This window comes from Pempheris klunzingeri, chromosome 19, assembly GCF_042242105.1.
Source record: "Pempheris klunzingeri isolate RE-2024b chromosome 19, fPemKlu1.hap1, whole genome shotgun sequence".
In the NCBI taxonomy this organism is placed as follows: Eukaryota; Metazoa; Chordata; class Actinopteri; order Acropomatiformes; family Pempheridae; genus Pempheris; species Pempheris klunzingeri.
The window spans coordinates 11,482,656-11,506,186 of record NC_092030.1 but is presented as its reverse complement, the minus strand read 5'-3'; the positions used below and the strand labels follow the sequence as shown (position 1 = coordinate 11,506,186).

General features: G+C 41.3%; 1 protein-coding gene across 1 annotated transcript; it reads left to right on the top strand.

Moving 5' to 3' along the window:
* Positions 1-315: 315 nt before the first annotated feature.
* Positions 316-22,952, top strand: kdm2bb (lysine (K)-specific demethylase 2Bb). The gene is made up of 21 exons (XM_070850264.1): positions 316-437; positions 1,014-1,158; positions 1,246-1,324; positions 1,512-1,558; positions 2,547-2,725; positions 2,860-2,966; positions 4,706-4,799; positions 4,947-5,100; positions 5,252-5,367; positions 6,016-6,142; positions 7,951-8,357; positions 8,452-8,538; positions 13,878-14,108; positions 15,721-15,864; positions 16,111-16,197; positions 16,332-16,658; positions 17,631-18,712; positions 18,800-18,963; positions 19,894-20,055; positions 20,872-21,090; positions 21,576-22,952. Exons 1-21 carry the CDS (start codon positions 393-395, stop codon positions 21,755-21,757), a joined length of 4,185 nt encoding a protein of 1,394 aa, XP_070706365.1. The 5' UTR covers positions 316-392; the 3' UTR covers positions 21,758-22,952.
* The last annotated feature ends 579 nt before the right edge of the window (positions 22,953-23,531 follow it).

The following is a 23,531-nucleotide window of genomic DNA, read 5'->3' as shown; positions in this document are numbered from 1 at the left end:
TAGTCGAATGAATGAAAATGGATTAAGAGATTCTTTATTTTTTTTTTTACACCTCATAGGCAAACGCAGTCACCACCCGTATTAACGCTTGTGGTGGAGCTAATCGAGCCTAGTAGGTTGAAAGCGAAATGATATAATTGTGCTTCCGAGCAGACACAAGCGGAGCGGTCTTCTAAATCACTGTTTCCTGTGTGTAAAAGCAGCTGAAAAGCGGTGAACTAACATGCCGTGACGTTGTCCAACAATGTTTTGGTTCCTGGCGATGACGTAATACACAAAAACATGGTTCCCTTGTTTTGAACCCGAAAAGCGTGCTAAGTGTTTCTTTAACTTCACTGCGCATGAAGATGCTTTTCCGACACTGAATGACTGGAAAACATTCCTAAGAGACGATGGCTCAGGCCGCGGAGACGTGTGCTGAATCCGGACGCAGGCTGGTGTGTACCATCTGCCGTGTTAACGTTAGCTTATGAGGCGAGATTGGCAGCGAGCTAATTAGTTAGCTAAGCTAACGCTTGCAACTGGAGACGTTAGGGATATTTGTCAAGTCACTAAAGCTGCACAAGTTAGACACCATTAAGAGAGACGATAGATGTCGCATTTTAGATTCTGCAACTTACCTTCTACTTAGAACTGGCGCAGGGTAGTTATAACAAGATCATCTAGATCAATGAAATCCTGCAAACATTTTACATTTATCGTGATGCACCAACGCACCAACAGCTGCCTTTTCCCAGGACAAGTGTCGTTTAATGGTTATTGTACCTGACGTCAGGTTTAAGAAGAAATGAAGCTACTTAGTAACGTAATATTTCAAAAAAAACCCCAAAAAAAAACCACACACCCTCACTTCACTTTCAAAGTTAGGAGTAAAATAAAGGATCCGTCATTTTTCAGCAGCTATAGTGGCTGTTTATGGAGGAAGGTGGGTTGTTGTGGCACACTGTGCTGTCTGCTTTCCACGCGTGTTCAAGTTTTGTCACGTAAGTCATCTCTCCTCTTTGCAATGGCAGCGCTCCATCTGCCGGAGGATGTACGACGAGAACGAGGATCTGTCTGATGTCGAGGAGATCGCGAACATCAGAGGTTTCAGTGTGGAGGAGAAGCTCGTCAGTGACCGCTACGGCGCCAACTTTGTCCGCCTGATGGAGGGTAAAGGTAAAGTAACGCGGCCCACCGTGCATATCTGCACCACGGTGTCCCCCAAAACGCTTCTGACCGTAACACACACTCACTGTCTTGCAGACTTCTCATATGAATACGTGCAGAGGGAAGCTCTCAGGATCCCACTCATTTTTAAAGAGAAACACGGACTGGGGATCAGGTGAGAAACCATTTCTGTGAATTCACCAGCTTGCAGGTAGTTGTTAAGAATAACATCTGACAGTGGTGATGCTGTTGATTGATCCCACTGTTTAATTGTTGTATATCTACAGTATATTTTCAACCATTTGGGAACGCATGTAATAGATTAACTGAGTGACATCAATCCCTCTCTTAAATTTACACAGAATGCCTGATCCAGAATTTACAGTTAGTGAAATTAAAGGCTTAGTTGGTAAGTACAATGCTATACATGCACTCTGAAATGTATGCATATTTGTTGACTAATGTAGCAGTTGGAATGGGAGAACAAAACAGTAACCCTATCTGTATCTACAAGGGTGGAAGGGTGGAGGGGGGGGGTGATCTGGGATGATAAGATGAAGTGTCCTAAATGTATGATATGATACAGCACATCCACAGTTTGTGGACGGTAAATGCCACAACAAAATACGTTCAAACGACCTCAACTATGACAGATTCTAGTTTTGGCTGTGATTGCAAGTTTTTGTCTGAAATCGTATAGAAACGCATCCTTTGCATAGCGGAATAAAGTCTGTAAATTCAAAAGGGCCGCTGTTTTTTTGTGCCTTTCACACAGCAGAAGAAGAAGTCAGCACCCAAACTATTATATACTTGCCAAAAGTAATCAGGCAGATGGACATAATTTACCGAGAAGCAATAAGTCGTAGTCACAGTATATTTGAATTACACTGATAATACATATTTTTGCTTAGTTTGCTTTTGGTTCATATATCTGTCTGTTATTCTGCATGTCATATAACATTTTTAGATCTGTGATGGGCGATTATGCTATGTATATATATATATATATATATATATAGTGGGGTGTTCTATGTACTACTTTAAAAAATATTTTTCATTTATTAAAATACACTTTTTATTTATTATCATTATGCAAAAGATATGACAAGACAATTCTCCAATTAGGGGTTTCTCCAGCATTTAAATACAACTGTCAAATGAAAGAAATGAAGTGAGGAAGTTGACGTGTAGTTGCGCCATCTAGTGGGAAATATGGTGAATTGCACACATGATGAAATCTTATCAAATACTAACAACATACATTTTCTCAGTATAAATCTCACCGTAGAATCGTGGATTGTTCTTACACAAACAGACAGACTGATTGTATTAGACGTTAATGACGGTGGAAGTGCTGATAGGTTGATTTCACCTTGTGTCCTGGTTGTCCCTTGCAGGCAGTCGTCGGTCTGTGGATGTTATGGATGTGAGCACTCAGAAAGGCTCTGAGATGAGCATGGCTCAGTTTGTCCGGTATTATGAAACACCAGAGGAAGAGCGCGACAGACTCTTCAATGTCATCAGCTTGGAGTTCAGCCACACCAAGCTGGAGAACCTCATTAAGCGGCCCACAGTGGTAATGGAACATGACACTCTGTTTGATGTTATGAAGGCTGCCATTAAGATCACGTATCTGGTACCACATTCAAAGAAAACATGGCAAGCGCTGTGATTTATGGCTAAAAAATGCAGTTTTGGTCACTCTCACAGGTGGATCAAGTTGACTGGGTGGACAACATGTGGCCTCCTGATTTGAAACATAGCCAAACAGAGGCCACCAATGTGATCTCAGAGATGAAGTACCCTAAAGTGCAGAGGTATGACTCGACTGGATTTTGTTTCTGTTTTCACAAAAACCTCACTTGAGCTGTACGCTATAGTTGATGAGTAAAAAAAAAAATAAAAGAAACACGTAGGGCAAGATATAGAAAATAGTCTGAGAAAATTACGACCCTCTTGGCAGTAAATACAATTTTCCTCCCATGTGAATGTCTCATGTATCGCCCCATTGTTGTAGAGCGCTGCATACTGTTGGTGTTATCCATCTCCTGTAAGTGCTCTTGATTGTTGCTAGGCAGCAGAGTATTCCACAGTGGAGGATGGTTTTATAACGGCTGTAGTCTGGCTGCACAGAAATCTCTCAGCCAATCAGCTGTCAGCATTTGTACATAGCTACAGTAAGAGGCAAGGCCAGTTGTGCCTTTCCTTTTAACCTCAGTTTTTTGCATTTCCTCCCATCAAACAACCCTACTAACCCCCACCTGTACCCCTCTGCCCCTCTGAGCTGTATTTATTCATTTCAAGTATATCTGATTGAATGATGCTCTTAGTTAGGTGATTGCTGGTGGTGGCTTGTACATAATGAAATAAAGATCAGTTCATACAGGTATCCTGTAACCAAACATTGCAGCCAATACTGATGCTGTTTTCATTTCACTGTTGCCGTTAGTGGTTAGTGCAGCTGTTGCTTTGCTGCAGACATGATGCAGGTGCTTTATTTTTGAGCTGAAATGACTAAAAACGCAGGTTGATCGTTCCTGCAAATTGCAACGTGTCCCTGAACAACTCTCTCTTTTCTTTCAAGTCGTGTTGGCATGTAATTACTGCGTCATAGAAGTGTGAAATATTGAGTTATTTATAGTGTGATATAGTACCTAGCTTAATATTTGCATTATATTCACTTAACAAAAAGTCATATGGAGGTTAGCTCATTTGTTGTAATAGAAATGTATAATAATTATAGAGCTGAAATGATTTGGCAACTGGTTTGGTAATCACTCAGTTTGTTTAAGTCATTCTTGAAGCAAACATGCCAAACATTCTGTAGTTCTAGCCCCTCAAATACGAAACGATTTACTGCTCTTTTTTTTTTAATTTACTGTTTGGTTTTGGACCAAAAAAGCAACGTGAAGATGCCATTTTAGACTCTGGGAAAGTGCCCGGTTGGTCACTCACCTAATAATCAGATTAATGCTGAATTATTATCTGTCTTTGGGTCGTCATCTTCTCTCCTTCAGGCAGAATGACACTATCTGACTGATCCTAGCTGTGGTCCCATTTATAACTCGGAATAGAAGTGACGATATTGAAGATGTTTTAACGTTAAAATGCACTCCAGTTATCTGTGTTTGGCCGACAGTTCATCTGGCAGGGAAAAGAGGTGCTGTGTAAAGCAACTTGTTCTTGCTGTTCTTTTCTTCTGTATACACCCCATTGGTTAAATTTTTTCAGATGAGTAGAGCTGCTCCCATCTAGCTAAATTACTGAATCATTTATGCCTTGGAGTACTAATCATTCTTCAATTAATTTCCAGAGGGGAGATGTCCTATTGTGAACAATTTTCCATGCTAAAGTGCTCTTGTGATTGATTTCCAGAGATGTTTTCTATTGGCTGCTGTTGTTTTCAGCAACACACAACTGAGATTGCTGCTGCCTTCTAATTTATTTAGCTTCTCACATCTTTTTATGGATGGTGGTCTGTTATACTGTATGTCCTCACTGTCTACTTGTCTACAATGTGATTCTTTGGAATTACTTCCTCCTCTTTCTGCTGTAGGTATTGCTTGATGAGTGTGAAGGGCTGCTACACAGACTTCCACATCGATTTCGGGGGAACTTCTGTTTGGTATCATGTATTCAAGGGACAGAAAGTAAGTTCATTCTTGTCTCTTATAACACATCTGCTATCTTGTGCCATAACTGTTCATTTATTAGTATTCCTTTCAAAACCTTTCACCTAAAGAGGCCACAACTGTACAGTATAACCTCTGATGTAGAAATATCTTCTCCCCCTTCAGGTGTTTTGGCTTGTGCCTCCAACCCCTCATAACCTTGCCCTTTATGAGGACTGGGTCCTGTCAGGAAAGCAGAGTGATATCTTCCTGGGAGACCGAGCTGATGGATGCCAGAGAGTGGAGCTTAAGCAAGGATACACCTTTTTCATCCCATCTGGTGTGTTGGCATGGTTGTTTTAAAGTAGCCAGCAGGAAAAGATTAACTGCCACTTCAATGAACAGTAATTCCAAACTGTTATACAGAAGTTTGCATGAATCCTTGATATCTCTTTTATATATGTTTTGTACTTTTGCCATTTATAATTAAGGGTGGATTCATGCGGTGTACACTCCCGAGGACACACTGGTGTTTGGAGGCAACATCCTGCATAGCTTCAACATTCCTATGCAGCTAAACATTCATGAGATAGAGAATAGGACCAAGGTAGGAGTGTTGCTGAACTCTGACCTGCACCGCAACACAGTAAACTCTATCTTGGATAAATTCATCTCTCAGACAACACAGGGAGGGAGTCAGTTTGGTTGAGTTTAAAGAATAAAGAGACGGTCAAAAGGCTGCAATATTCCAGGGTGACAAAGTTACAATGAACATAAATGTAAATGTGTGGAAGATATGTGGCAAAAATATTTATTTGTATGTGGGAAGATGTTGGAAGCTTGAGAAGGAACTGAAACATTTTAATACCACCTTTTCTACTGACGGAAGCATTATCACTGTGTGTAGACTGTGTTTTTTTTCTTTATAGAGAGCAGGGTGGTGTACTATGTGGTGCATAAAATCCATATTACAAAACAGATTTTTGCAAATAGTAATAAAATATGACCCATGGATGCAACATCACCTCCTTCTTTCTTAGGGTCTGGTATCATGCTTACTAATATTTGTGTGGTACGCCAGCTTTTTTCGCCACAGTTTTACAGCTGTCAGGTTTTGCCTACAGAAATCTAGCTGTGTTAAACCCCCTCTGACTAAGAAAACCAGAGCATTTGATCGCATTAAGAAATCAACAATAAGTAGATAACCTGAGTGCATGTAAATGTACATTGATGCCAGTCTTGTCCCTGTTTTCAGGTTCATTCCAAGTTCCGTTTTCCCTTCTACCATGAGATATGCTGGTATGTCCTGGAGAGGTACCTGCACTGCCTGACCAAACGCTCCTATCTTTCTCAGGAGATCCACAAAGAGTCTGTACAAATGGGTGAGTGAAATGAAGTCATGCAGCAGTTTTGTAATATCTCTCTACTATGGATATTGTTAAAAATGTTGTAGTGCACTTGTAATTAGTTCTCTCAAGTTATTAAATATCTGATTAACTGTATTAATGAATAACTTTTCTGCTTGCTGTATTCCAACGAGCTCTGCATCAATATTTTAGACACACATACTTATTTCAAAGACCAGGATAGTCTAATTAGTGTTCAAACCCTGAAGGGATAGAACCCTATTGAGTTTGTGCGGATTTATTATTATTCTTTGTTGTCTGCAGCAGCGGCTCAATTTTCCATGAGCTCAAATGAGCCAAAACCATGAAACTAGAAATATCGTGTAAGTGCTTCCCAAAAAACATGAGCCCAATCCAGAAGGTGGCGTTGTAATTAAGCCCTGTGAATGCCTGTTTGGAAAGGCCACGCCCCTCATATCGATTGACTTGAAATTTGAAACTACTAAAAAAAAGCATGAATCTTGGTAGATATCTTTAGTACGTATTTAAGCATAGGTCTGCTAAAGCGTTTTGAGCCCGACCCATAGGTGGTGCCACAAGGTTTACCTCAAAACCCAGAATTTCAGCTATTTTGGTGTGTGTGTTCTGGGGCACATAAGTGTTAACCAAGATCGGATGTGTCACATTGCTTGGTGCATGTGGGTATGGTCGATTCATCATCGTATACCTTTTTATGCCTTTGCTCAATTTGCTGTGAGCCGGATACATGAAATCTGGCACCATAAGTAGAAATGTGATCCCAATCTGCCTGTTGTTGGCACTATAACTTAAAAAAGTCCAAAAAAGTGAATACTTTGAAAGGTCCGCCTCACCACAGAGTGAGACTGATTATCTTGAAATATGACACACTCCCACAACAGTGTGCTCTGCAAAAAAACCTCCTGGACAATGAAGGACAATTACGGACACTGACGGATGTGAAAAAGAGTAATGTGACATTTACCTATTGGATTTTGACAGTATCAGAACCATCTCTGGTGTACAGCCTTGTGGGGAGTTACACAATGATATTATAAATGGGCAAGACTGATCCAAAAACATGGCTGCCATCAACCACAAAGGGTGGGGCTTAAATTGTCTGAGAGCAATCCCGATTAAATTCAGAGGTGACATCCAGCGCTATGTTCTGAATGTACACACTGAATTTGGTTGAAATCCAATGAATGAGTGCACAGTTATCGAGATGCTGCAGGTTTTGTGGTGATGAAGCAAGTGCATGATTGGTCTCACTTTAAACGGAGTTAAACTAGTTGAATTGACTTTGCTTGGCATGTGAAGCCTGAAACCTGCTCACTTCTGCTAGCAGCTTTAATTTTGGCCAATTGAGTTGCTTCTTTGCGTTAAGCACTATAAGGTGTCGCTGCTTGTGGCTATATTTCTAGTTGTGAAAAAAGCTTCACTATGCTGCTTTAAACCCACGAATCAAGCCTGTAACCTGCAAAGCCATTCAGATGAGACTTTCTTAGAACACTTGTAAAGCTGTGGACACACCCGCACATGTAGTAATACCCCCTTCTAGGTGTTGCTGAAGTAATTAAAACCTCTTTTTCGACTTTACTGTTGGACATACACAAGAGGGGGCATTACAGGGTTACCCGCAGTGTTTGCAGTTAAAAATGTTTAATTGCTCCGCTAGCCAATGTAAGTCATTCTTCTTCTTCTGACTTTGAGATACATTATTTCTGTAACCAATGGAACTCCTCCAAACACAAAGAAAAATACAACATGGACAGACACGAAAAGCCATTTGATGCAGCTGTTTTTCTCTCATTTTGTCCCCTCAGACAACGAGACGAAGGCAAACACAGAGAGCCCGTCCTCTGACTCAAGGAGCCAAGACATGAATGAGGACTCATGTGAGACTCAGGTGAAGGATGACCAGGGTGAAAAATCAGAAAGAGTTGCCCAGGATTGGCCCTGCTCTCCGGACACCCGTAGGGGCCAACACCTCAAAGCCGGGTTATCTGTTGACTCCGAGGACAGCTGTAATCCCGGCTCCACCTCTTTAGATTTCCCCCAAACCCCCTCTGACTCTCCAGCCTCAGAGTCTCAGAATAAATGGACGCATTTGACTGAGTTTGAGCTGAGCGGACTCTGGACGCTGGTTGAGAAGCTGGAGTCACTCCCTGAAAATAAGAAATGTGTTCCGGAGGGAGTGGAGAACCCACAAGCTCTGCTCGAAGACATGAAGGTAAGAAACATTAAGATGACACAGTAACAACGTAGTGCACACACACCATATATACCATTCGGTAACTTTTTGTTTGCTCTCTGTGGCTGTATAGGTTGTTTTGAAAGAACATGCTGATGACGACCCCAAACTAGCGATCACTGGAGTTCCTGTGGTGTACTGGCCTAAGAAAACTGTAAAGGTGAGACTATTTCAGCTGCAGTGGGAGACTTCATTACTGCTTTTGCACTCTCATCTTTATTTTTGGCTTTCAAATGAATATGACGAACACTTAACACAAACTTGATTTTGAATGAATCAATTCATACCAGAGAAAAATCGTCGTAATTACATTTATTTATTTTTTTTAACTATATTTATGTTTACACTTCCATTCCTCATATTATTCCTGTGTTTCCATTTCAAGGCAAGACCTCTTTCTCTTCTAACCCTTTTCCTCAGTCTCTTATAAATCTCAGTCCCTCTTATTGTCTCTTCCCTCTCTTGCTCCAACGCTCATTTCACTCCTTCCCTCCAGCAGTAGATGTACTCATTTGCATAATGTTGCAGGCTGCAGTATTTCCTATTGAAGTAAATAATGGGTTTTTTAAAACTTATTTCTGCTTTCCTCCAAACACATGCCTCTTCGTGGTGTGTTTTGCTGTCATTAACACACTTTAGCATGCATTATGGATCACAGAATGAGCTTTTAACAGAACTGTCGTATGTTGACCGTTATGTTTTTTACGTTTTACGTGACACAATACCCTGTATAGGATGATCAGAAACTATCTGACACATATTTCAGACCAGCTGTGCGCCTCACTGTTTCACTGCTTCCATGCTTGTTGTCACACTTACAAAGTAAGCCTGTACTTTGGCTTCAAATTTGTTTAGAATGTTACACTATCTGGTGTGAAATGACATTGTGTTTATGGTTTGCACTAATTGTTTTACATTTTTCAGTCAGTGCAGGTGCTTAATACTTAATTAGTATGTATGCAGTTGAAATTGTGACATTGCGTGACTGTTAAATAGCTTCAAACACTTGCAGATTTTGAAGTGCCCTTGATGTTTATATCATGGAAATCTCAAGAGCATCAAAATGAAGGGGTTTACATTGATGAAAAAATACGTCCCTCTTCTGTTTTCATACTGAGTTTGCCTACCTAGTACAACAAGTTCAAACTAGAGATGTACAGTGTTCAATTTCAATGCTCTCTCACCTGCATTGCATTATAGTATAAAAACGTGGAGAAATCAATAGAAAATGGTGATGAAAAATACAGTATGTGCTCAGGCATGTTAGTCAAACTTCGCTAAAATGTACATTTAAATGAGTGCAGTGTGTTTTGTATTTTATCTATTGTAGATGCTTTTTAATTTTCTATTAATAATTAATTGTCCCGTCAAATGTATGAAGTATGCACCAGACAGAGACGCTTCAACAGGAGGTGGGAGGATAGGACGTGTTGTAGATGAATGTATGGAAGTATTTCTATTGGTTTCATGGACCCTCTGAATCACCCCCCGTCTCCCCCCCCCCGTCCCTCTAAAGACCAGCTGCTGGTTGTGGGGCCTCTTTGTGTTTGCCTTTTGTAATGAGATGCCATCTGGCTCTATTGGCTGTGCGGAACCTGCTCTCCTCTCCCTGTGATACTCATCATGAATATGACAACACCTTCTCTGCATATTCTCTCCTCATTGGATAGAGGCAGCCTCCCCCAGTACATATTCTGATGCACAGCAGCTTCTCATTGGCCCCGCGCTTCCAAACACCCCTCCCCTTTTTCACGGAGTCGATCCATATTAATGAGGCAGGCTTGTCTGTGTTTCCTACATCTGCTTGTGGTATTGTGGAGCTGTGGAGTAGGAGGGAGGGAGGACTGTAGGCCAGACAGCGGTAGCAGGAGTAGAAGGAGGAGGAGACTGCAGCCATGTCAGTTTGCTGTGAGCTGGACGGTGTGTGAAAACCAGCCATGGCCATGTCGCTGAGCGCTGATGATGAGGACTACGACTCAGACTCGGAGCAGGTTAGCACACCAAAACCCTGCAGGCAGGCATAGTGAGGCCACCAGAGGAATGCTTGTGCCAAACAGAGCAGTGTGCAGCATCACAGGGCAGCGAGGAAATGGAGCTACCTGGAGAGAAATGCACTGATTCAGTCTGTGCTTGTGATTTTTGCCCTTTGTTATTTGATAGATTTGCTATTTGTTTGTGTGTGTGTGTGTGTGTGCATGCTTGTGTGTTTTTGACAGGTAAAACCAGCAGTAGCAGAAGGCTGTGTTTATATAGCTCAGAGCCTCAGGGCTGCTATTGGTTTGTTCCAGAGCAAAAAGGCAGAGGAATGGGAATTCACGTAAATGCAGAAGATGAGTCTTTCATGGCTTGATTGTGAAAACATCAGATGTACACGTTAGAACGTATCTGACAGTAACACAGAAAAGGTTATTGTGCTGATACATGTTCATGAGAAAGCAGTCATTATGACAGGGATTTTTTGATCTTGTTCAATGTAAAGGGCTGGTAGATATAGGCTGAGACTTGCTTACACAGCAATAAATGTGGTTCCATCATTTGAATATTTCCTCTACTTAACTCTGAACCACACCCCCTCACAGTAAGTCTGTGGCTATATTTGGATTTGAAAAATATTGACACCAAATGACTGAATCCAGTTTGCTCTTTTGACAAATATCAGAAGACATTCTGAGTCCTGTTTCCTCCAGCTGTGTGCATGCACCTGTTCTTGGTGTCACAGTCCAACTATTTGAACATCAATTAAATATACCAGTATCTGGGCCAACATGCAACATATGTTGAGGTAAATGCAAGTCGTCCAAAGCAGACTGAGTAACTATTAAGATTTTAGGTAGTACAGCCTAAAAGCCAAATATGTCCAAGCCAATCAGCATGTAGCAACAGTATGAGCAACTTTATTAACTGCTTATAGTATATTGTCAGCATCCTCAAAGCATGCTCGGTATACTCTTTAAGGAGTTTGTAATTGATCGCTGTCACTGTTGTTCAGTCCTCAGCTTCTGAGTAACTATACACTCCAGAGGTGTTGTAAGAGTTAGTGTGCAACACTTGCTCCACTTTCCTTTTGTCGTGCATTAAAATCTGGCCTAACCACTACATTATGTGTGCAGGAGCAATCACGTTTTTAGCTCCACAACATATACAGTTCGAAAACTCAACAGGAAAGTAATCCCTCCGGGAACTCGTGAAACCAATTTCTTTTTGCCACTTCAGTTGTTTCCTAGATGAGGTAAAGAGAAATCATGAGTTTTTGGTCAATCATTTGAGAAATGCCATGAAAATGGGACAGTGTTTATGTCAGTATAGACTCATGACACCACAGCGATGTGATTAATTTCTTCTGCTATGATAAAACGGTATGTCCTGGAGTTTCTGCAGTCTGTGCTCAGCATGTGCTGCCTTCAATGTGTGTCTAAGGTAATGTTAAGTATATCCACAGTAATTGATTTCCGCTGTTCTCCACAGTAGCTCAAGAGGCTCCAAGGCTGCGTCAGTTATCATTAGAGTCCGCTTCTCATAATTTGTCCCATCTGGATTAAGTTTGAACAGCCGAAACATTGCTAGTTGGTTACTTGTACTGTCCTTACTCCCGTATCCTTTATACTTTAGTTACTATTGCTGAACTAAAGGCAAAACTGCTACCACTGACATGCTTAATTTATCATTGCCGAAAACACTTCTACCTGAGACAGGAAGTAGTTGCTAAGATGTAGAGGCAGTTCTTTGTTGTGTTGTTGTCAACCTCTGCTGTCATTTAATTCTGAGCAGTCTGCTTTAGAGATCAATCACTTAGCTGACAGGGGGGGGGGGGGGGGGGGGTGGAGGGGATTTAGAGGACAATATGGACAGCCATCTGAAGTATCTTTTCATTTGCTTCCCACACTTGTAGTTGAAGTTTCAGGTGTAATCAGACAGTAACAAAGACAGGACGCTACTGTCTGGCTCCCTGTTATTTAATGTGACCTGACAGATCACAGATTGATAATGCTGAGTTCCAGATCATGTTACTTAAGCTACAACACTGTCTTTTTCTGGGGTATTTTGTCTTGTGGAACAGACCTCCTGTCTGTAATCCCCACCAATACCCCCAGAGCAGCCCTCCCTCCCCCCAATATCTCTCTCTAATCCTGTCTGGTAACCACATATCTGGCTGCCTATGTGAGTCTATTTCTTGGCAATTGCTAGAATAAATGATTGTAATGTGCCTAAGATTGAGCCTGCTTTCTTTTTCTGTTAGAGAGTCTCATTACAGTTCTTATTGGTTACAAGTCTGTGTGTCATAGACTGTTCTGTTAGGGAATGGGACGTGGCTGTTGCTATGCTGACGCTAGGAAAATCTGCACTGCCGATGTAACTAAAGAAATCCGATCTTCATTTCCAAGAGCTGCAGTCTTGTGCACTCCTTGTTCTCGTGTATTTCATCTCACACATTGCCACATATATTCTCACGTGGCAGCCTTGGCAGTATTTTGACGTGGTTTTATTGTTATAAATACATTGTTGTGGTTGGCTTCTGAGCCCGAGAGGGAGAAGAACATAGAACACTAGAACAATAATGATGGAGATCAAAGGCATCTCATCGCCATTACCCAGTTCTATTAAACAGAGCACATTTAGTGTGTACTGTTATAAATCTGTCTGCACGCCCCCTAACACAGAATAATGGCTTCTAGTGATCCATGTGTGAAATGTAGCCATAAGTGCAGTTTCTCTTTGAAGTAGAAACATGCAAGCAAGTGAAGTGCTAAATTTGGAAGATGCCTCCAGGGACATTCTTGATGTGTTTTTTTTTTTTCCCTCATAGATCCTGTGCCCCAACAGCCATGAAAAATGTGTGTTTATACACAGCATGGTTTGATCAGATTTGTGTTTGTGGATATGTGTGATATGTGCATGGATATGCGGATGCAGGTGCTGTTTCTTTTTGCCGTGTGTGTTTGGACCAAAGAGCAAAGAAAGGATTAGGCAATATTACCCACATCCACCATAACACCTGTTATAACCTGTTAAATTAAATAGAATGTTTTGATTTTTTTCTTATTATATAACATGGTTGTAAGTGCTCATTATTGAGCCATAGAACTACTATTAAATGAAATGGAATGTAATTCAATTCAATTGAGGTGCTCTTCAGAGGTTAATGGCTTGTTTTTACTTTAAAAAAAATCACTGAATTGTCAAATCGATAATATATGTGTTGACCATTTCACATCTAGTGAGATGATATAGGTATGAGCAGTCTTAAAAGTTTTCTTTGTGAAAGCTAATGATGCAAGCTTGCTGCTTTTGGCACAGTGCACACAACAAATTTGCTTCACAGTTTTACTATATTACTGCTTTACTATCATAGTTTGTATGTAGCAGCACAACATCGCTATAAATAACACATCTGTCCTTCATCAATAAACGAATTAAACACCTTTAGATGCCTGTTTGTGAAATATTTGTCATGCCTTTCCTCGTAGATACTTGACACTGCATTATCCTTATCATTTCTAGCCCCGGCCTCCCAACCGGCCGAAACCTAAGATGGCAGCTTCTCCTGCATCAGCAGTCAAGCTGTCAGCTAGTCGGGGAACATCTGGTGCCAGGAGGAGAAGGACGCGCTGTCGGAAGTGTGAGGCATGCCTGCGGACGGAGTGTGGAGAGTGCCACTTCTGTAAAGACATGAAGAAGTTTGGTGGGCCAGGCCGTATGAAACAGTCCTGCATCATGAGGCAATGCATTGCAGTAAGTTCACTGTCCAAAATGTTTTTGGTTTATTTTCTTGTGATGTACACGTGATGTTTAAGGTAGAAAAATCAAAAGCATTTTCATCTCTGTATGCTAAATATGATGCTACAGTCGGGGGGTGATCAGCTTAGCTCAGCATTAAGACTGGAAACAGGGGGAATCAGCTAGCCTACTCTCTAAAGCCAGCTAATCATCACATCATATCTGGAGACTTAGCATCACCATGATGGTAAGTAAAGACTTAAGGAAGCCAGGCTGAGAAATGGTTTGTCAGCACATGACCTCTTGTAAAACAACAACTTGTCACCTTTAGACAGAGCCAGGCTAGCTGTATCCCCTGCTTCCAGTATTTAAGCTAAGCTAACAGTTCTAGCTTCATTTTTAGCTTATAGACATTGGAGTGGTGTTAATCTTCCCATCATATTTAAACTATTCCTTTCATGATTGCTTAATGGTTGTGGCTTTCCTTTATTTCTTGATACTTGAATTTTGGGTGTGCCCATGTGGTTTTTGAGGCCGTTGCTATAGTGTTCAACATGGTTGCTAGGGCAGTACAGGGTGATTGCTAGGATGCTCCAAATGGTTGCTATGGTAGCGACACAAGTAATACTAATATTGCAAGTAGTAGTGGTAGCAGCAGCAGCAGCAGCAGCAGCAGCAGCAGAGGCAGAGGTGATAGCAGCTGTAGCAGTAGTCACAGAGGGCCATGGAGACGGAGACAAAGACGTGTTTCAGCACCATGGACAGAGACACATAGGGTTTGATTGTTTCTGCAACATTTCCAGACAATGAGAACGATTCATTTTGAAGGACTGACCACTATGAACACGACAGTGAAAGAGAGTTGGCATCTGTGCCAATACCCCACACTGGCAGTCTTAAGCTCTTTAGCAACAGTGTCCCACTTTTAAGATATGCCAATATGCTTAACCCACTCTTGATGTTCACTTACTCTAATATTGCTTCAGAGCTAAGTATATGCCACAGTTCATCATGGTCTGCTGTGTCACATTAGCTCATTTGTTGGAGGTATTGCAACAAGCTTGTTTGCTAACTGTCAGCAAGCAAATTGGAGGTCGCTCATGACATATTCAATTTGGTGAACATAATCAAATGCAAATAAAATAGAATTTTCTATCTAGATTATGTTTGCAGACTATGAAATACCATGCTTCCAGTTCAGCGATTCTGAAAGAGTAAAAGTGATTAAAGCAAACACAGAAAGAAAACAGTACCAATAGAGTATGTCACATTGAACTGTATAAACCTACACTGATGTAAGATATGGGACTCTATGTAAGTGAACTCACAGATTATAAGGAGCTCCACTGTGCACATTCGTATTACATCACTAGCTTGGACTTCTTGTTTGCTGATTTCTTAGTTGATTAATGTGAGTAGGCCATTACAAGCCATGGCAATGAGATATTCTGAAATCACTGCAATCATCACAAAACCTGTGTTCCTTCACAATTCAGCAGCAGTGGTGTCAATATGCCGTCCAATACGCAGGCAGCCTGTACACAGCACAGAAATGTGCATCCATCAATCACAACTGTGACCAAGAAACATGAATGTACTACTTCAAGCCTTTGTTTTTTTCCTGCAGCCTGTCCTGCCACACACAGCAGTGTGTCTTGTCTGTGGAGAGGCAGGGAAGGAGGACACAGTGGAGGATGAGGAGGAGAAGTTCAACCTTATGCTCATGGAGTGCTCTATCTGCAATGAGATTGTTCATCCTAACTGTCTTAAGGTAAACTACTCAATATCAAAGTGTATTGAGTACTGGCACCATAAATTATGTTCTTAGAGTAATGGACTCATTGTTTATTTCCTTTCATAGTTTCTTTGTTTTATAGTGTCTTTAATGTAAATCCAGCAGAATACATTATCATAATCATAATCACTGTGTTTGGGGCAGAACACGTCAGAACTGTGCCTGAAAATCAGATTCAAAAGCCTCAGTGAATCTGACCCTCTATGTGCTCCTTTTGTTCAGGTTAAAGATTCAAATGGAGTAGTCAATGATGAGTTGCCAAACTGCTGGGAGTGTCCAAAGTGCAACCATGCTGGAAAAACAGGGAAAGTAAGTATCTGTATGGACTTTGGTTTGTATGTGTCTGAATCATGAAATGATTAAACAATTGACTCTCACATAAGATGCCAGAACCAGAGAAATAAAGTTATGCTCTCTTTCTTTCTAACCTTTTGGCCTCAAAGCAAAAAAGGGGGCCAGGATTTAAGTATGCGTCCAACCTTCCTGGTTCGCTACTTAAAGAACCCCGGTTAAACAGGGATTCCAAAGAGGAGCCTGACCCGCCGGTGGTGACCACAGCCACTGCTACTGCTTTGACTACCACATCTGCTGTGAAGAGAAAGGCAGAGCGGGAAGAATGCCCTAAGAGGAAAGAGGAAGAGCCTCCAAAGAAACGCCCCCCCCTGCTGTCTCTGGATGGTACGCCCCGGCCGAGGCTCGAGGATAATCCACTAAGGAAAAAGAGGAAACTTTTTGACACCAATGACGAACCTGTTATTGTGAAAAAGAAGGTAAGGCCCTCGTCTGTTTGTGATTTTACCACTTATAGTGTAGGCGAATAAAGGAGCATTACAAACAGCATCAATAATGTCATACACATATATTTTGAGGGGTAAATCTTTCGCACTATATTGCACAATTGATAACATGTTATAATTGTTTCAGAACATTGTTATATATACTGTAATGGATCCAGTGTAATTAGATTCTTGTGAGAAATTGACAGCCGTAGCACACCCGGCAGGTCGTACCGCAGTAGAACAAAGCAAATGGTACGAGCTGTTCTGGTTCCAGTCAGGTTACTCTAGTTGTTTGTGAAATAAAATTATTTTCAATGGGATGTACAGTTTGAAGCGAAATGCATTTTATTTTCTGACGCTGGTATGGAATTCGTTTTAACTCAACCTTTAACTGTGATTATCAGTGTGCCTGTCGTTTATGAGCGTTGAGCTTCTTTCGGTTTAAGGAAATTAATCAGTTTGGGAGTTTGCCCAGTTTGGAATCATTAACATTCAAATTTCTGTTTTTCTGAGCACTTGCTATCCAGAGTTCATTCTTGATGTTGGAAACCAAAAAATGACAAAATAACCTGACCACAATGTACACAATGTATTTATTAGTCATAAGGCGGTCTTCAGAAAAAGTTTAAATTTGAGCATGCCAACTAAATCAACTCTATTTGCTGATGCAAGACAGCGTCCTGCTCTGTTCATTTTGCAAAGGAAGAACAATATTGTCACAAAGGACAGTTTATTGTGTATCTGACAAAGGAGTTATTGGTTGTTATATTTTTGATGAAAAAGTAAGTTGAATTGCAATATGCCAGCATTTCATGAATCCATGTGGACGTCCGTAAATCCTCTTGGAAAACAGAATACACAGCAAACTAGAATGTGCAAAAAAATGTCCTTGAGTTTGCACTGATAAACTGACACTTGTGACTGCTTTAAAAAAACGGTCATGTTTCTTCTGTTCTTTCTTAGAAAAAACTTTCAAAACTGGATGATCCCTTGAGTCCGAAGCTGTTGCGGCACATCAAGACAGAGAACGATCACGGTGATGAAGAAGAAGAACAGCGGGAGGATCATGAAGAAGATGGATTTTCCTTGGACAGGATCCATTTAAAGGAGAAGAACGAATATGATGACGAGGACCAAGAAGAAGACGAGGAGGTAGAGGAAGAGGAGATGGTGAAAAAAGAGAGAGATAGTAGTGCCGAGGACAAAGCAAAGGTTCTGTTAAGTCCACTACTGAGAACATCCGCAGTCAGAGAATTCGACCAATCCTCCTCCAACTCTCCTAGAGCCGGACCAAGTAGTGAATCAGGAGATGCTCAGGAGAGGAGCTCTGCTCAGCTGAAGGCTCGCCATCAGCGGCGACGCCTCCCCAACAAAGAGCTGAGCAAAGAGTTCAATCAGGAGATTCCCAAGACAGAAGACTGTCTGCCCAACCAGAACCACGGTTCAGTGAAGACCGAGGACAGCCCAGCCAACCACAATCGACGACCACTGAAGAATGAAGACTCCGTGACCAATCAGAATCGCAAACCACTAAAAACAGAAGACTCAACCACTAACCAGAGCCGTAGAGCCTTAAAAATAGAGGAAGGTCTGGCTAATCAAAACAGACGGCCTTTGAAAACAGAGGACAGCCTGGCCAATCAAAACCACAGGCCTGTAAAAACCGAGCCTGAGAACGAGGCAGACGACCAAAAGCCTAGATGGCCTCTTAATAACGGCAGCAGCGACCTGGGTGACTGGCTGCGACACAGGGGGCGGGAGGTCAACGAGACGTCGCGTGGTTACTCGCCACTCAGCTGGAACAGAAGCACGCAGATCACATCACTATGCCCCCGCCCACTGCCCTGCCGGTCACCGCCAAAATGTATTCAAATGGAGCGCCACGTGATCCGACCGCCTCCCATCAGCCCCCCGCCTGACAGGCTGCTGCTGAACGACGGTGAAGCTCACGTGATGCGAAGAGAGATGTGGATGACGGTATTCAGTCACTTAAGTCACAGAGATCTTTGTGTCTGCATGCGTGTCTGCAGGACCTGGAACAGATGGTGGGTACAAGACGCACTGTGGAGTTGTGTCTTCCACACTTCATCATACAGACGCCGTTGGTAAATATCTGCCGTGTGTCCCACCAGGTGCTGCGACAAGAGGCTTTGGAAGCACATCAATCTGAACCGGTGTAAGTCCATCACGCCTCTCATGCTGAGCGGAATCATCCGGAGACAGCCAGCAGCTCTGGACCTCAGCTGGACCAACATCTCCAAGAAACAGCTCAGCTGGCTCATCAACAGACTGCCAGGTAAATCCGTTCAGCCAGCAAAGCGCTGCACCGTGTTTGTGCTTTCATCAGAAGGCAGTAAATGAGGCAGAGGCCAAATGAGTGACAGCAACCAGTGATGCATTATAGATGGTCTGAGAGAGCATTTTGAATTTCAGTCAACTTCACTACATAGTTATTCAATTGGTTAAGAAGATAAACTGTTTAATAAAAAAGTAACTGAATGAACTGAGGGTTTTTATTAAAGGGGAAATCCAGTCTCCTACTTAGTGGATCATTTTCAAATGTTTGGCTGTTGTTCCTTGTGGTTATGAAAAAAAATGACATGACATCTTAATTGTAGAGATATGAGGACACGGTCCCTCACCTTGACACAACCTTACAATGGTATCCATTTGCACACAGTAATTTGACCAATTGTATTATATAAAAAAGGGAAGCATTGAAGTTATCTAAACCTTTGCATGAATGCCTTTTTGCAAAACTGCATACCCTGAAGGCAGATTATTCTTTCAGGTATTGATGAAAAAAAGTGTTTTTCATGTAGCATGTAACTTTGAATTCCCATATGTTCCCATATGGCTGCTTCATCTGGATAATTGTATCTCCGGAGGCTGCTGAATTTAGATGGTATACTCTGGATGGCTTTCTTTGTTACTTAGAAATGTCTTAGTTGGATCATTTAGCTAATTAGATAAGAATAGTCAGTGCCTCTGTGTTGGTTTATTTTGTGACCTCAGATTGAATAAAACTCTGGAGACGGGAAAACTGAAAAATGGGGCACATTTTTTTTTTTTTTCCCAACAATCTGAATGTGAGTCTGTAGTATATTTAGCTTGCCTCGTTGCTGCTTGCGGCCGCGGAGGAGAAATGTCGTAACACTTGCAGAACATCAGCGTGTTGTAGCTTCGTTTCAAAGAGTCCAGCATTAGCTCGTTTATGTCCTTGCAGGTCTGCGTGTGCTGCTGTTGTCAGGATGCTCCTGGGTGGCGGTCTCTGCACTTTGCACCTCCAGCTGTCCTCTCCTGCGAACTCTGGATGTTCAGTGGGTTGAGGGACTGAAAGATGCCCAGATGAGGGACCTGCTGTCGCCTCCAACAGATAACAGGCCAGGTACCAACCTGTCAGACTCACTGTCTAGAGAGAGAGAGACCTAACTGCCTGAATGAATGAGCACGACCATGGAGTAATAGGAAATGAGTGAGACGAGTGGGTAATGTATGCGTTACTGTCAGTGCTTTGTGGTTCTTCACTTTGACACGGTCGAAATTAATGGATTATGCTGCAATGGTGAGGTATTGATTCTTTGCTGTAAAGTTTAAGGATAAGTCTGTAAATGCTTTATATTTTTATCATCGTGCATGAATCCAATGAAAAGACCAAAACCAATCAATGCGTTAGTCTTCACAACTGAATAATACTTTAATAAATATTTAAAGATGTAGCTAAAATATATAGTTTCATATATATATATTTTTTTAAAAAGGCTTAATAATTAAAACAGCTGGGCACTTTTTGACAGAGCTACTTAAACAGGAGTAAATAGTGCATTTGTTTGGGGCTATTTTCAGCAAAGGATTAATACACTATTGGTTCTCAAGTGATTATTTTCAGCAGCAGGACGGTGTATGTGGGATTAACTCAAAATAAACCGCAGTGCCTATGTTTACCACAGTGAAGGAACATGGCACCCTGTGCTACAGGATGGCTTGCTAATGTGTTTTAGACCTCTAAGGCACTGCGGAATAGCCTTCATCAGGCTTTGGATGCACAGATAATACTTGTTAGCCTTCTCATAGAAATAATATAATAGTAACATCTCCTTAAATATCATATATGGTGGAATAAACAGCTTCATAATAGCACCTTTATCATGATTGATTTTGTCTACTTTTATCTCCTTCCCTCTTTTTGAAATAAACTTTCTAGGTCAGTTAGACAACAGGAGTAAGCTCCGTAACGTGGAGGACCTGCGACTGGCGGGCTTGGACATCACGGACACGTCTCTGCGCCTCATCATACGTTACATGCCCCTGTTGTCTAAGCTGGACCTCAGCTACTGCAACCACGTCACCGACCAGTCTGTCAACATCCTGACTGCTGCAGGGACGACCACCAGAGACTCGCTCACTGACATCAACCTGTCAGGTAGGAACCTGTCTCTGTTGGCTGCATGCTGGCCTGCATTTGACTAAAATCTAAAATCTGATTTTATTAGATATATTGAATCATCATCTCTGTCCTCAGTGGATTATACTTCCACTGAGATTATACTTTAATTCCATAGAAGTAGATCAAACATTTTCCTTTTAGTTAAAGCACCATGCTGATGTTTTTGCACATTTAACCTCATTAACTGCAGTTAACACACTTCACGCTGGTGGTGGCTGGTCTTAGTTCACAGATGCAGTTCAGTGAATATTCAGTTACCTTTTTGTCAAAGTCATGCTACTGACAAATGATAGAGGATTTGTCAGTTGGACATATTTAAAAACTCCTCCTGAAGCCAAAGTTTGTCCTCTACTCAAAGTTGTTTAATTCATGTTCAATTCATGTCATAGCTTTTGTCAGTGCAAGTGACCTGTTACGCATCATTTGTTCTTTTTCTTCTAACCCCGTTTTCCTCCCTGCAGTCTGTAACAGGGTCACCGACCAGTCGCTGACCTATTTCAAACGCTGTGGAAGCATATGTCACATCGACCTGCGGTACTGCAAACAGGTGACCAAGGAAGGGTGCGACCAGTTCATTGCAGAAATGTCCGTCAGCGTGCAGTTTGAACTGATAGAAGAGAAGCTGCTGCAAAAGATCAGCTAGGCAGCGGCACTGTGTGACATGCACAAGTGGTGAAGCTGCTGTCCACATGGAGGCAGCAGATGACCGAGTGGAGAACAGCGCTGTGTGTCACAAACATCTGCGGACTACAAACCGCCAGGAGGACTGTGTCTGTGTCCCTAAAACTGATGTAAAGGGAAGCTGTGCTGCCAAGCTGGAATGTAAAAATGAAAAATTTGTCCCGTGAAGGCAATATTGCAAAAATGTTTTTGTTGTCGTTTGCACCTGTTTCTAAGTTATTTATTCTTTATATAGATTGTTTATGTATTGTACCATGTTTATCTCTTGGTGTTTATAGATTATTTTTTGTTCCAATGCAAAGTTTATTGCATTGTAGAGTAATATTTTTGTATCAGAAAGTGTTTCATACATTTATGTGCAGTATTGATTGCACCACCATACGGTATCATACCATAGAAATTGATAATCAATCAGCATTACTGTTAAGCTCTTTATTGTTGAGAGGCAAATGTCTAATGATTCGTTGCCAAACTGTAGGATGGTAGCTTGTGTTTGTGGGTGTTTTTATATTTTATTATGTGTGTCAGTGCCCTGTTTCTGATCAGATAAAGGTATTGTACGTTTTGTTTTCATATGATACCGTGTCCCTTTGGATGAGATATGTAGAAGAAAATGTTTAAAAGGTTATTTGCACTGACAGTAAATATGAATACATGAATGTATTCACACATACACAATACAGTGTACAGTGTATAAAGCATATTTTTTCAACACAAAAATGTTCCGCTAATTCTACTAACAGCTTCTAGTTAAGTGGGTTATATTAAGACGTGCGTGCATACAAGCGTCTCTGCCAGTCTCCATCACTCTTTAGTATTACTGGTGCTTTGTGAAAGGAAGCATTTTAGCTCTGCATGCAGCAAAGAAATATGTTCACACCACAGTCAATAGATTTAGTAACTGTTAAACAATATAACCATGTGTTTACTCCTGTCATTAGCTGAACTCCACATTATAGGGAAAAAAAGAGTCTCAGTGAAATCATGCAAGAAATAAAGAACCAACAAAGTCCAGAAATAGGATGTTCCTGGAATTTGCATAAATCTTTTAGACGTCACGTCTCCCATATGACAGAAGAGGTGAAGCCGTGTGTAATTTAGGTGTAATCAATCAAATGGGATAAATGGAAAAAGAACATTTTCTCATGATCTCAGACATTTGAGCATGGCATAGCGATGCACTGTGATTCTGTTTTATTTAGAATCTCTTAAGCCACTATTGGCTATTGGCAATGAATCCACATCAACGTTGAGACCAAATACACTATATGTAGTGTTTTGCAATCCAGTTTCTAGGTAGGCCCTACATGTTCATTTCATTTAGCCTGCGCCATTCAAAAAACATCCTGAAAGGTCTGTGCAAATGTAAAAGAAATGAAAATGGATTAGGTCTGTTCTTTGCTTCTTGGAGATTCCACTGAAATAGACATTTATCAACGCTGGTTGTTTTCTGTAAAGTCATTTCTTAAAGTCTGAAAGTACATCGCAACCTATGGAATCAGTCAGTCAGTATTATTCTTACCTGTTCATCCATCGTCACAACATTTAAAGTTACATAAGAACCGCAAATTTTGCTATTGGAACTTGGAACTCGACAGTTTAATAATTTGATAGGTTTGCGTTTCTCTTGAACACTAAACTTTTTTAGAAATAAAGACGATTTTTGCGCAACTTTTGAATAGCACTTGATACAGTTCAGTGGATGGGTTTACATTTAAATTTCATTTGTTTTCATT